The 14560-nt window shown below is 40.9% G+C and overlaps 1 protein-coding gene across 3 annotated transcripts in view; it reads right to left on the reverse strand.

The window, feature by feature from the left end:
* Positions 1 to 14560, reverse strand: part of dlg3 (discs, large homolog 3 (Drosophila)) — a 212469-nt gene that overhangs the window by 69953 nt on the left and 127956 nt on the right. For all 3 annotated transcript variants that reach the window (XM_052020918.1, XM_052020917.1, XM_052020919.1), the window contains 2 exons: positions 8107 to 8263; positions 904 to 1006 (listed from right to left, as the gene is read on the reverse strand). In XM_052020918.1, the coding sequence (XP_051876878.1) occupies positions 904 to 1006; positions 8107 to 8263 (260 nt within the window). The remainder of the gene's footprint in view (positions 1 to 903; positions 1007 to 8106; positions 8264 to 14560) is intronic.

Raw genomic sequence — 14560 nt, forward strand, 5'->3', positions numbered from 1 at the left:
TGGGATTACCCAAAGGATGGCAAGAGATTCATCACACATCCTGATCAGCTTTGTCTGCCAATCAACATCACAAAAACATTGACCATATATGTGATCGTTCTTTTTATTGTATATAAAAAAGGATGCTGTATCCATTTCAGTATCACCAATGACACCCCATTAAAGTAATTCTTTGTAAATGAAGTGTTTGGGATTTTTCTTGAAAGATGAACAAGATCTCCATGTGAATGAGTAAAATTGGTGCTCCACCAATTTCAGTTTTCACTTGATCATATCAATCTCTGATCATTTCAAATCATGTACTTGTTTTGGATTTGTCTCACTGATAGCTAATGGTATTATTTTGTTCTTTTGGCACAGAGGTTGAATTATCTTTTCCCTGAGTTTACCATTGGTGTTTCCATAGCTCCCAGAGGCTGTAAACATCGCACCATTTGTGAAGGAGAAAGGGACATGCGTTAATATAGCACCTTTCCTTGCCTCAAACATCTTACAATCAACAAATTACTTTGGAAGTTTAGGTACTGTTATAAGACAGAATGGCCAAGGACTCCGAACATTCAGCACACTCAGAAATGCAACAATTTCCCATTTTCTTTCCTGAATGAGAAAGTGGATTAATATCTTGAAAAGTATACAGTGCATTGGAAGTGGAATAAACAAATACTTATTGAAATCGCCTTTGGAGATTTCTTCAGCTGTAGCATTTTGTCTGGGTTATTACCCTACTCAAGTACTATAACTAAACAGTATTGCATATTAGATTTTGTTTAAACATAGAAGTGGAAAAACTGACAATATAAGGTGCAATGTAAAGTAGACAACTGTAGCATTGAAGCACATCACAAGTAACAACACACTGATCTCAAATGAAGTCAACTGCCCCATTCCATACATGCCTACCTTCTGGTCGGTACTGAGCTACGATGGTCACAGTCTGACCAGCTCTTTTCAGTGCAGCTGCTGCCTGCTCATGTGTAGCGCTCCGAAGGTTAACACCATTTACCTGAAACAAACAGGCAGAATTATTTAAAACATATCCAAGACAGTCAAGTTCCACTCAGTTGATGGAAACCTGTGACAGTGAAATGGATGTATCACATTAATGAAGAATTAACTTGACTCAGGACTACAGATTGGACTGAGAAACTTGCCACCCTGCATCTTGTTCAAAAAACAATATTTGACTGATTTCTTCCAAAATAATAACATTTTGGGATACAGTGTTGAATACAGTACAGAAATTTGGGACATGGAATATTGTAGGTGCAGCAGGCTCAGAAGGAACAGGTGGCTTTGGATCCAAGGTTCTGAAAGTTCACCACCAGTGGGATTTTTCATTTGTTAAATCTGAGTCCATTACAGTCAAAAAGATAAGTTTGATTCCTACAGTTTGTTAATGTCCACTATCATTGTATTAAGCAACTCCCAGGATGTTGGAAGGCAATCCAGATAGACTTTAGTCTTTTCTGTCAAGCAGTTCCATGATCCAACAGCATCTCAACCTGAACAATATAAATGTAGTTCTGATGAACATTGCCTTCATATCTCAAATTAGAGTTTAGAGAAAGCACTGAAATAGGGAGAGTTGTATAAAATATGATGATTTTATACGCTGGGAAGAAATCTTTATTTTTCATTGCTGACTATCCTAAGTTCCCTTCTGCCTCAGGAAATGGAAGTTCCAATGAAATGCACTGGGGAGGTGAGCAGCTTGGTGAAAAGTAGTTTGGGACATGAATGCAATAACAAATTAGTAATGAAGAAAACAGGCACCCTGATGGACACTATTCTAGGAAAGACACACTTGGGCAGCAGGACTTCCAAAAACATTTTAAGAAGTAAATGGATTTTAATTAAGTGTGAGTAACAGACCATTCTTAGTTCTTGAATGAATGTAGGACAGGGGATATCAAGGCAGGATAATGATCTCAGACAGAACTGTTACCATAGCAATTCCATCCTAATTCTGAATCACAAATGGTCAAAGCAGCTGGCAGCCTCTCTGCAACATGTGCAATGGTCAGTGTCTTGAAACAGAAATCTTACAGAGAAATATCAAAAGCAGGGAAGCACCTGTTAGCTGTGCAGAATTGACAAACAGTACATTTAGACCGTACTCTACATGATTTTGTAGAATTCAGAGAAGTAACTGCATCCACCTGGAAGGTGTTGCTGTTTTCTTCCAGAGAACTCTGCATGATATGGGTCTTCGAGGGAAAACTGAGTCATGCACACCTTAATCAAAGTACTATAATTGTAAAGGCAGAGTTCGTTAATAATCCATGATATGTAAACAATATGAAACAACGCAAGGGAAAGCCAATTTAAGCTCATCCAATCAGTATCTGTACAAGTAACCACTACAGAGTCCTTGTGGAGACAAAATTTTGTTTTCATGCTGAGGAAATCCTCCACTGTATTGTTTGGCACCTTTATCGGGTGAAATAAGTTAGGTTCAGAACAGATCCAGTACTTCACAGCTGGGCATTAACATGGCAATCTCGGCCATCACCAAAATGGCCATATTTTTATGCCATGACAATTTGTAACCTCATGGCCTGGTATGTACCTCACTCTACCATTACTATTGAGTCATTGTGAAAAGCAATGATTCAATGAGAAGTGTAGAACAGCATGCTTGAAGTATCAATAACTTTATGTAACAATGGGTGCTAACCTGGTGAAACCATAACACAAGATTATATGCATGGTAAGTGAAAGATGTGTTACGATATACATAGAACTAATCAACCATACAATTAACAGATCAGATCAGTTCTGAAAATGGGTTCCCTTTCCATATATGCAGCCTGACCTGCTAAATGGTTTCAGCATTTTCTGTTTTTAGATTTTCAGTATCAGCAGGTTTTTTGATTTTTAGGTCAGACTGAGGCTCTAAAGTTTTTGCCCATCCAGTTGTGAATGGTGACGGACAACTAAAAAGTGGAAGTCCCACAAAAAAACAATATTGAGAATGAAGATTTTCCTGTCAGCCACTTTCATACCAGTCCAATGTACTGGCCCATACTGACTTACTTTCAGTTCTGTATTACAGGCCGAAGATGATTGCAGATTCTGCAGTCTTGTCTTTTATACCCATGCTGGAAGTGGACTAATGAGAAAGTGGCTGATATAATCAATGCTAATGTTACTGATACAACTGTACTGGGAAGAAATTTGTTACTTTTACCCTGCTGTTATCCTGAGTGAATATTATCTTTCCCTTGAGGTGTCTCCCCTCCTCAGCATCACTGAAGCCAGTTTTCAACCAAATTGATGCATTCTGATTTGTGTAAAGAAATGAGTGAGCACACTGCATACAGCAATAGTTGTGGGTGCTGAGGTCTTGAATCTTTGGCTGAGCTCTTCTAATACTGGTATCTACCCGAAATAGTGAAGAATTACACAGGTACATTTAGTCAAAAAATAGACAAATGCAATCCAGTCAGTTACTGCCCAATGGTTTACTTTCAATCAACAGAATAATGACTGGAGATTTATTAACCGTGCTTCTAACTGAATTTATTCGCCAATAACTTGCTCTCTGATTCTCAGTCTGGATTTTGCCAGGACCAGTTGGCTCTAGACCTTCAGCAGTCTCAGTCCAAACATGGCAAAGGAGCTGAATTCCAACACTGAGGTGAGGGTAATAGCCCTTGGCAACTGGATAACATATAGCTCAAGTAGCATCCAGGAGTCCTCGTAAAACTGAAGTCAATGGAAAATGGGGGCAAAATTCTTCACTGGGTAAAGTAATATCTATCACAAGGTGGTCCTGGTTATAAGAGCCTAAACATCCCAGCTTCAGTATATCACTGCAGGAGTTCCACTGGACAGTGTCCTTGATCCAATCATCCTCTGCAAGTTTATCCAGAAGTATGGATGTTCACCAATGAATGCTTAGTGATCAGCTTCATCTGGATCTCCACAGATAACAAAGCAGTCCTGCGTAACATTCAGACATGGACATAAGTGGCAAGTAACATTTTGTGTCACAAAAATGGCAGGCAAAAGAGAATCCAACTTCGTCCCCTGGACATTCACTGGCATTCCGATCACTAAACTCCCAACTTCAGTGTCACAGAAGTCACCACTGACCAAAAAATGTAACTTGTCCAACCACAAAAATACTGTGGCTACAAGAGCAAGATGGAGGATAGGTATTCTGTGATCTGTGACTCACCTCCTGATTCCCCAAAGTGCTTCCATCATTGAGAAGGCAAAAGTCAGGAATGTGATGGAATACCTTTTAGCTACCTAGATAAGGGTACTTTAAATATTTAAGAAAAATGACACCAACTGGGGCAAAAGAGCTGCTTAATTGACATACAATCTACCTCCCACATATTCTGTCTGTTCACTACTAGTACAATACGTCTGTCGATGCACTACAGCAAATGACCTTCTTCTCCTTAGGCAGTTTTTTGGGATTGAGGATGACTTGCTTCCCCTCTGGTTCCAAGGTTTCTGCGTTGGCTAGTGAGGCCAGAGTGGGAGCTGCACACTTCCACAGAGGGGCAGGAGGTGGTTGGCTGAACAGACAGGTCCTTCTGCCACTTACGCAAAGCTACTATGCACTCCCAATGCACAGCTTGGAGGTTATCAGTGCCACCTTGAATGCTGCTTTTCCACTTTGAGTAGTCATAGGCAAGAGGTTCCCAGGAGTCAGTGGGGATGCTGTATTTCTTCAAGGATCCTTTCATCAAAGCTTCTTCAACAGCACTTCCCAAACCAATGATCTATACCACCCAGAAAGGCAACTAGCAAATGGAAACACTAGGACCTGCAAGTTACACACAATTCTGACGTGGAAATGTATCTTCATTCCTTTGCTATTGCTGGTCAGAATCCTGGAACTTCCTTTATAACACTGCTGTGCGAGTACCTTCATCACATAGACAGCTGTGATTGAAGAAGATTATCAACCATGTCCTTTACAAGAGAAATCAGGGATGGAAAATAAATGCTAGTTTTATTAGTGCTGTCCACATTCTGTGAATGCATAAACAAAACAGTGAGTCAGAATCAATAATCTGGTTATTTCATGTGAATTTTCTACAATGGTTGCTGTATACATAGAACAGCAAGAGTCATATGCCTAAAGATGCAAAAGAATTCTCTGAATATTTTTTTGAATAACAGTATGGAATATCAGCAATAAGAACTGGAGCACTGCCCACCTCCAGAATGTACAGTTAGCATCATGCTTTCTCCAGTCAGGTAATGGGCAGGTCAAAGTAAAGCTCATTCAGGCAAGCCCAGGTCAAGAACCACATCTGTTAAAATGTGGAATAAAGTTTTCCTTTCAATGATCTCCCAGCAAACATTCCAGGATTAAGGAGAACACTGGGTACATCAGCACAAAATATAAAGCTCTCTCTGTTCTTTGTCTAAGAGCATGGTTGGGTGCCATAAAATGTAAAGTTTTTTCTATTCTTCCATTACAGGTTTTGTCAGATATTTAGAACCCATGTTGTAAATTTTCTCTCTACATTATACCACTAATCAATCCAGATTAAAAAAAAGTATGTGTTAGATGCAAAGTGAAAGTCCCTGCACTCTGCACAACATAACCACCTTAATCTCAGGAATGCACCCAATTTGGAGCCTTCATTTTCATTTGTGATGATTTGAATAAACTACTTCCTGCTAGGATGTAGGTTGATTTAAAACCAACATGTTTAACTAAAGACACTTACAGCTGTACTGAGACTCAGGTCCTACTTGTGAGTGTACTTGCTCTAACTTATGTATGTTTCTGTTCCATGTGAAGGTACTTCGACATGTGAGAAGGTGGTCTTCATCATTTAGAGGTAACCCTTCACTCCCTCTAAGATAATAAAGATATCCATGCACCAACACCCAACCTAAACATATACAGTGGCATGCAAAAGTTTGGGCACCCTTGGTCAAAATTTCTGTTACTGTGAATAGTTAAGTGAGTAGAAGATGAACTGATCTCCAAGAGTCATAAAGTTAAAGATGAAACATTCTTTTCAACATTTCAAGCAAGATTAGTGTATTATTTTTGTTTTGTACAATCTTAGAGTGAAAAAAAGGAAAGGAGCATCATGCAAAATTTTGGACACCCCAAGAGATTTGAGCTCTCAGATAATTTTTACCAAGGTTTCAGACCTTCATTAGCTTGTTAGGGCTATGGCTTGTTCACAGTCGTCATTAGGAAAGGCCAGGTGATGCAAATTTCAAAGCTTTATAAATACCCTGACTCCTCAAAACTTGTCCCAACAATGAGCAGCCATGGGCTCCTCTAAGCAGCTGCCTAGCACTCTGAAAATTAAAATAAATGATGCCCACAAAACAGGAGAAGGCTATAAGAACATAGCAAAGCGTTTTCAGGTAGCCGTTTCCTCAGTTCGTAATGTAGTTAAGAAATGGCAGTTAACAGGGATGGTGGAGGTCAAGTTGAGGTCTGGAAGACCAAGAAAACTTTCTGACAGAACTGCTCATAGGATTGCTAGAAAGGCAAATCAAAACCCCCGTTTGACTGCAAAAGACCTTCAGGAAGATTTAGCAGACTCTGGAGTGGTGGTGCACTGTTCTACTGTGCAGCAACACCTGCACAAATATGACCTTCATGGAAGAGTCAACAGAAGAAAACCTTTCCTGCTTCCTCACCACAAAATTCAGTGTCAGAAGTTTGCAAAGGAACATCTAAACAAGCCTGATGCATTTTGGAAACAAGTCCTGTGGACTGGTGAAGTTAAAATAGAACTTTTTGGCCGCAATGAGCAAAGGTATGTTTGGAGAAAAAAGGGTGCAGAATGTCATGAAAAGAACACCTCTCCAACTGTTAAGCACAGGGGTGGATCGATCATGCTTTGGGCTTGTGTTGCAGCCAGTGGCACAGGGAACATTTTGCTGGCAGAGGGAAGAATGAATTCAATTAAATACCAGCAAATTCTGGAAGCAAACATCACACCATCTGTAAAAAAGCTGAAGATAAAAAGAGGATGGCTTCTACAACAGGATAACGATCCTAAGCACACCTCAAAATCCACAAGGACTACCTAAAATGGCACAAGCTGAAGGTTTTGCCGTGGCCCTCACAGTCCCCCGACCTAAACATCATCAAAAATCTGTGGATAAACCTCAAAAGAGCAGTGCATGCAAGACGGCCCAAGAATCTCACAGAACTAGAAGCCTTTTGCAAGGAAGAATGGGCGAAAATCCCCCAAACAAGAATTGAAAGACTCTTAGCTGGCTACAGAAAGCGTTTGCAAGCTGTGATAATTGCCAAAGGGGGTGTTACTAAGTATTGACCATGCAAGGTGCCCAAGCTTTTGCTTCGGGCCCTTTTCCTTTTTCGTTATTTTGAAGCTGTACAACAATGGAAATAAAAAAGTAATCTTTCTTAAAATATTAAAGAAATATGTCATCTTTAACTTTATGCCATCTTTTACTCGCTTAGCTATTCACAGTAACAGAAATTTTGACCAGGGGTGCCCAAACTTTTGCATGCCACTGTAGTTTCCTCCCTATCATGCAGGGTCCATTTCTAACTGTTGAATAACATTGCCTTCACAACAAGGAAAAGTGAGTCCAGCTACTCACTCCTCTCCTCTCACCCCCACCCACTGTGTAGTGGTACTTCTCTTATTTGGGCATACCTTCTTAGAAACAGCTTCTTCCCCTCTGCCATCAGATTTCTGAACGGTCCATGAACACTTCCTCATTATTCCTTCTTTTCTGCACTATTTATTTATTTCGTAATTTATAGTAATTTTATGTCTTTGCACTGTACTGCTGCCACAAAGCAACAAATTTCACAACATTTAAGTCAGTGATAATAAACCTGATTCTGATTCCTTCCTGATATTCAGGGCAAGACAGTGGCAGAGAAGTGTATGCAGTTGAAATTTGATCCATGGTTTTGTGCTGCTGCTCCACATTGCTATTTCATCCTCCTGTGCTTGGCAAAACTATACTAATTAACTTTTCCTCATCTTCAGAGAGGCAGAATCTAGTCTCAGTAAGCCAGTTAGTTTCAATGGGATTTTGTCCAAGTACAGATGCTACATTTGATATCACTTTATTGATACTAAGGATATTTTCTTGTCTTCAATAAAAATGGTTATCACTCACAGATAAAATCCGATCTCCTCTTCGTAGCTCTCCACTGAGGTCTGCTGGTCCACCTGCCAGAATGAACGAAACAAAGATCCCTTCACCATCTTCGCCACCGACAATGTTAAAGCCTAAACCCGTTGATCCTTTGTGGAGAACGATCTTTCTTGGTTCTCTGAAAAAAACAGCATAGAAAGAAGCCAGTTAACCAAACAATTGGATAAACGCAGAATCCTGATACTTGAAGTTGATTCCAATCAATCCACGATCATTGAAGTGGATATAGCCACATAAAAGGATTTAGCAATTTTGATAAGCATGTTTAATGCCAGGAATTATTAAACTGAGGAAATTCTCAATTAAGCAGATGAGGAACTGAGGACTTGCATCATTGCTAATGTGAAGGAAATAAATTCAGCCCACAGGAAAGGAGGGACACTTCAAATAATCCATAAGACCAGTCCAAATTCAATCTAAAAGAATGGTTTCATTGGCTGTACCTTTTGCTTAATAATTTAATTAATTTTGTAAATCATTCAGTCACTCTGGTAACCCACTGGAAGCACTTGCTGTGATGCGAGAAACCGACACCTTATCCTTGACCCAACTAAAAAATCCTAGGATCTGACCCTCACTGTAAGGCATTGGCTGCCTGAATTCTGTCTGCCTTAGAAAAACTAAGTCTGTGAATACTTTGCTCATCAGAGAGGAAGGCTGTGCCATTTCTGACGACCATTGGGGCTTTAGCATCAATGATAGGCATGCCTTTGCCTCTTTCCCCAAGGTCTTAACCTATTTTGAGTGGCTAGCCATGACCAACGAGGCACCTCCAGTCATGATTTGCTGCCCGTGGAGTCACCACTGAGGTATTCACTAAATGGGTGTCTCAGCAACAAGAAAGCAGGACAAATCTGATCAGTCTACTCTCAATCATCAGCAAAATAATGGAAGCTACTCACCAACGTCCATTTTAAATTTTGTCAAGACAACATTGGTTTCAAACCTCATCACAGCTCTGGTCCAAACATGGACCAAAGAGCTAAATTTTAGAGATGAAATGAAATTGACTGCCCTTGACATCAAAGGAGCATTTGAGGAAGCGTGAGATCATGATGCCCTGAAAAAACTGGCCAATGGCCATCAAAGAGAAAATACTCCAGTGGCTGGAGTCATACTTTGCACAAACAAAACTGATCTTGGTTGCCGAGGTCAATTACCACAGGCCCAGGACATCACTACAGGAGTTCCTCAAGGCAGTGTCCCAGCCCAAACCATCTTCAGCTGATTCATTAATGACCTTTCTTCCTACATAAAGTTGGAAGTGGGGATTTTGCTGATGGTTGCACAATGTTCAATTCCATTTGCAACACCTCAGCAAATGAAGCAGTCCTTGCCTGAATGCAGCAAGACCTGGATGACAATCACACGACAATGGCTAGTGCAAAAAAATAACCATTTTCAGTATTACAGAGTCAAACCACCACCCTTGACATCACTGAGTGCTCCAAGATCAATATCCTGACCAGTAACTCAACATGACTAGCCATATACATATATACTGTAACTTAGAGCAGATCAGAGGTTGCGTATATCCTGTGATGAGTGGCTCACTTGCGACACCCCAAGACCTTTCCATCATCTTCACAGAGTCGAGTTTATTGCCATATGCACAAGTACATGTATGCACAGGTGCAATGAAAAACTTACTTGCAGCAGCATCACAGGCACATAGCAACAGTCACAAGAAAAACATAAATTAAACATAAATTATACACACATTTTACGAGAAAGAACACAATTAGAACATGTAAAACACAAGTCAGAAGCGTGAATATTCTCCATTTGCCTGGATGAGTGCAGCACCAATAACTCTCAAGAAGCTCAAGGCAACATAGGAGAAAGTAGCTCACTTGAAAGCATGCCATTAACTGCCCTAAACATTTATTCTCTCCACCACTGGCACACCATGGATGCAGAGGGTACTATCTACAAAATCCACTGCTAGTGCTCACCCATGCAACTTCACCTTCCAAACCTGCAACTTTTACCATCAAGAAGGACAAGGGCAGGATGTCCAAGAGAATGCCACCACCTGCAGGTTTCCCTCCAAGCTTCATCTCGTCTTGTCTAAAAAATATATTGCCTTCCCTTCATCAGTGTTGGGTCTAAATCCTGGAACTCTCTACCCAATAGCACTCTAGGAGTACCTTCATCAGAAGAGCTGCAGTGGTTTAAGTATGCAGCTCACCACCACCTTAGGTTTCCCAATGTTAGTAGAATGTTCCTTTAAGTTTCAAGAAAAACAATAAACAATCACAAGGTGCTTTGGCTTCTACAGAGCTTGTTCCATGACTGAGACACAAGAAATTCTGCAGATGCTAGAATCTGGAGCAATACACAAAAAGTGCTGGAGGAACTCAGCAGGTCAGGCAGCATCTCTGGAGGGAAATAAACAGTTGACGTTTCAGGCCGAGACCTTCATCAGGACTCATCCATGACTGTTGTAGTGTGGATGTTTCACTTCCAATTTACTGTACAGTGGGAAATGAGTGTTAGCAAACAATGATGGAATTTGGGCAATGCCTGAAATTGTGAAAAGGTCCAGTGCATTAAAGTGGATTGTGCCTGGTCCATTTTCACAATTACTGTGACTTCTGAAAATAATCACAATCTACTCTGGGTAAAACTAAATTTTACACTATCAGCTCCTAAAGCATAATGATCCAACTTTCTTTTGCAAAGTACTTCAAAATTCAAAATTGGACAGAGAACAATAACAAAAGAATTAAGAGGGAAAAAAAAGCTGTAAAGAGTGAGTTTGAATAGGTTTTAAAAGAGTGTGAGATAAAGAGCTACAGAAAGACAGTTTCAAAGGTTGGTCAACATGGCTAAAGAATCTGTCAATGATACTGGAATGGAGTAAAATTCAGGGTCAGAATTAGGGAGCACAGCTGTCAGAGATGTGGAGTTGGAGAAGGATTTATAAAGAATATGTTTCAGAACAGAGATGAGGAAAAATTTCTTTAGCCAGAGGGTGGTGAATTTGTGGAACTCCTTGCCACGTACAGCAGTGGAAGCCAGATCAGTGTGGGCGTTCAAGGAGGAGATAGATAGATATGTAAATAGTCAGGATATCAAGGGGTATGGGGATAAGGCCGGTAATTGGGATTAGAATAGTTTTTTTTCTTCTTCTTCCCCCATTCCCCATTTCTCATTTCTATTTCCCTTTCCTTGGAGCAGACTCGATGGGCCGAATGGCCTGCTTCTGCTCCCTTGTCTTGTGATCTTGTGACAGGCTATAGACCAAAAGTCCACTTTTGACCAGAATAGGCATGATGGGCTAAATGGCCTCCTTCTGCAGTGCAAAAGACTCCACAATGCCTACTCCTGAAAATGTATCTTATACTATATTTTGTTTCATTCACATTTATGCAAGATAAAGTAAACAAAATGTATTACACTATACAAAGAAGAACAGCCATATCCTTTCCAGTGTCCTGATTAATCCTTCAACCAACATCATTTACCAAGGGCAAATCATGCTTGACTAATCTACTGGAGTTTTTTGAGTATGTAACCAGGAAAATAGACGAGGGAGATTCAGTGGATGTTGTATACCTCGACTTTCAGAAGGCATTTGATAAAGTGCCGCACAGGAGATTGGTGGGTAAAATTAGGGCTCATGGAATTGGGGGGGCGGGTATTAACATGGATAGAAAACTGGTTGGCGGATAGGAAACAAAGGGTAAGGGTGAATGGATGTTTCTCAGAATGGCAGGCCGTGACTAGTGGGGTGCGACAGGGCTCGGTGCTGGGACCACAGCTGTTTACGATCTATGTTGATGCTTTAGATGAAGGCATTGTGAATAACATTAGCAAGTTTGCTGATGATACAAAGTTGGGTGGCAGTGCGACATGTGTAGAGGAAGTTAGGAGAATTCAAGGTGATTTGGATAGGTTGGGTAAGTGGGCAGATACTTGGCAGATGAAGTTTAATGTGGATAAGTGTGAGGTTATCCACTTTGGGAGCAGGAACAGGAAGGCGGATTATTATCTGAATGGTGTGGAGTTAGGTAAGGGGGAAATACAAAGGGATCTAGGAGTCCTTGTTCATCAGTCACTGAAAGTGAATGAGCAAGTACAGCAGGCAGTGATGAAGGCTAATGGAATGTTGGCCTGTATTACAAGGGGAATTGAGTACAAAAGCAAAGAGATTCTTTTGCATTTGTACAGGGCCCTGGTGAGACCACTCCTGGAGTATTGTGTACAGTTTTGGTCTCCAGGGTTAAGGAAGGATATCCTGGCTATAGAGGGCGTGCAGCGTAGGTTTACGAGGTTAATTCCGGGGATGTCGGGACTGTCTTATGCTGAGAGGTTGGAGAGACTGGGATTGTACACGCTGGAATTGAGAAGATTGAGAGGGGATCTGATTGAAACATACAGGATTATTAAGGGATTGGACAAGATAGAGACAGGAAATTTGTTCCAGATGTTGGGGAAGTCCAGGACCAGGGGGCATGATTTGAGAATAAGGGCTAGGCCATTTAGGACAGAGGTGAGGAAAAACTTCTTCTCCCAGAGGGTTGTGAATTTGTGGAATGCACTGCCTCAGAGGGCAGTGGAGGCCAATTCTCTGGGCACTTTCAAGAAGGAGCTAGATAGGTTTCTTATAGATAGGGGAATCAAGAGATATGGGGACAAGGCAGGAACAGGATATTGATTGTTGAGGATCAGCCATGATCTCAAAATGGCGGTGCAGACTCGAAGGGCCGAATGGTCTACTTCTGCTCCTATTGTCTATTGTCTATTAAAACACATTATCCAATCATGTATCTCAGAGTAATTGTAGAATATTGCTGTGAGTATATTGGCTGCCATAGTACCCCACATTATAATGGTGACCACACTTCAAAAGTATTTCTTTTTCTGCGAAATGTTTTAAGAAGTCCTAAGGGTAATAAAGGCAGCATGTAGAAAGTTTGTTTTTTTTTACACCAGATATTATCACACTGTTAGAAGCTCCAGTGCATTGATTGGTCTTACAAGTATTTCTAGAGTCAATGTGGAATAAACATTTTCATGGAACTTAAGGATGACAAATCTGAATAAATAAGATCACTTATTGGCATCACTTCATAATGGAGAGCCTGTTTTCCAAACTGGCACCCAATTTCACATTCTAAAGCCAAACAATGAATAAGCAGTACAGACCTTAATGATGATGTACTAATGAAAACAGGTGCTGGGTTTGTGATGCTTGAGTAACCCTCTCACAATAATTGCAACACCAATTTCACACTCTCAGATTATTATAATGTTTTGGTGCCCTGTCAGTAACAACTGTACTGTTCATTGGCTAGAGGCATCAGCAGGGTGCCGATACCTTGAGTGTTAATCAATGTTTAATGAACCTGTTAAAGAGGAGGTGTAGTAGCTGGAGCAAGTTCTGGCAGTTGATCCAGCAGCTAAACTGGGAAAAACCATGTGAGAAACTGTATTTTAAGGTACATACAGGCCCACTGGACTCATGGTCAGAATCTACGGGAAATAGAGAGTCACGTGGTCAGTGCTGTGACGCAAGCTCCAAAGACCAGACAATGTCCTACAAAATATTCAGTGACCTTGCAGAAATGGCCACAATCAGGAACACATCTTCAAATATCACCTGATAAATTGCACTGCCGGGTTTAGAAACTAATTAGTTCTTCATACTCAACTATCAACAAATTCTATTAATCAGGTCTCTTGCTGAGTACTCTCTTCTCCGAAGCATCCTCACATACTTTGCGTTGCTGCAAGCCTCACCTCAACATCTTGCAGCTTACATTCACTCCCAGCTACTTAACCATGATGTACACATCAATGAAACAGATCGCTTCATATTTACTGGCACACTCCCTCTCTCTGGCAGGGCAGGATCACAAAAACTGAGGCAGCAGGAACTAACCAAAGGGGTTCAGGTGCAGTTGCAAGCCCAATTCCACCCAGGAGTGGAAGCACTATTTTAGCAAGCAAATGATCTGCTTTATCAGACTTCTTACATGTTATTATGTTCTTGCACCAAAGCTGTTACCCATGTTCTCAGAGGATAGCCCTGCCATCCATTCTTTGGGTTGCTATGTTGTCACAGCCAATTCTCACAGAATGAAAGCTATGGATTATCCCAGTAAATTCTCCATTTATATACTGCCTACGGTCACGTACCACCTGGATGCTGATGGAGTGGAAAGTACCTCTGCTACAGAGCAACAGGATATACGGCACCCACAAAACTCCGTGCATGGAGTTAACTGGACCCTGCAACATGGGGAGGCCTGCAATCCTGGCCAAGTCCTTGGCAAGAGAGAATGAAATGAAGTTAGCTCTCTTTGAATAAAGAGATTGAGTGAATTCTCTAAGCAAAAGTGGATGGAAACTGTAAAATGTCACAATATCTGCTTGACTTCCACTAGAAATGCTGTCCTAACCCTGC

This window comes from Pristis pectinata, chromosome 8, assembly GCF_009764475.1.
Source record: "Pristis pectinata isolate sPriPec2 chromosome 8, sPriPec2.1.pri, whole genome shotgun sequence".
Classification (NCBI taxonomy): domain Eukaryota; kingdom Metazoa; phylum Chordata; class Chondrichthyes; order Rhinopristiformes; family Pristidae; genus Pristis; species Pristis pectinata.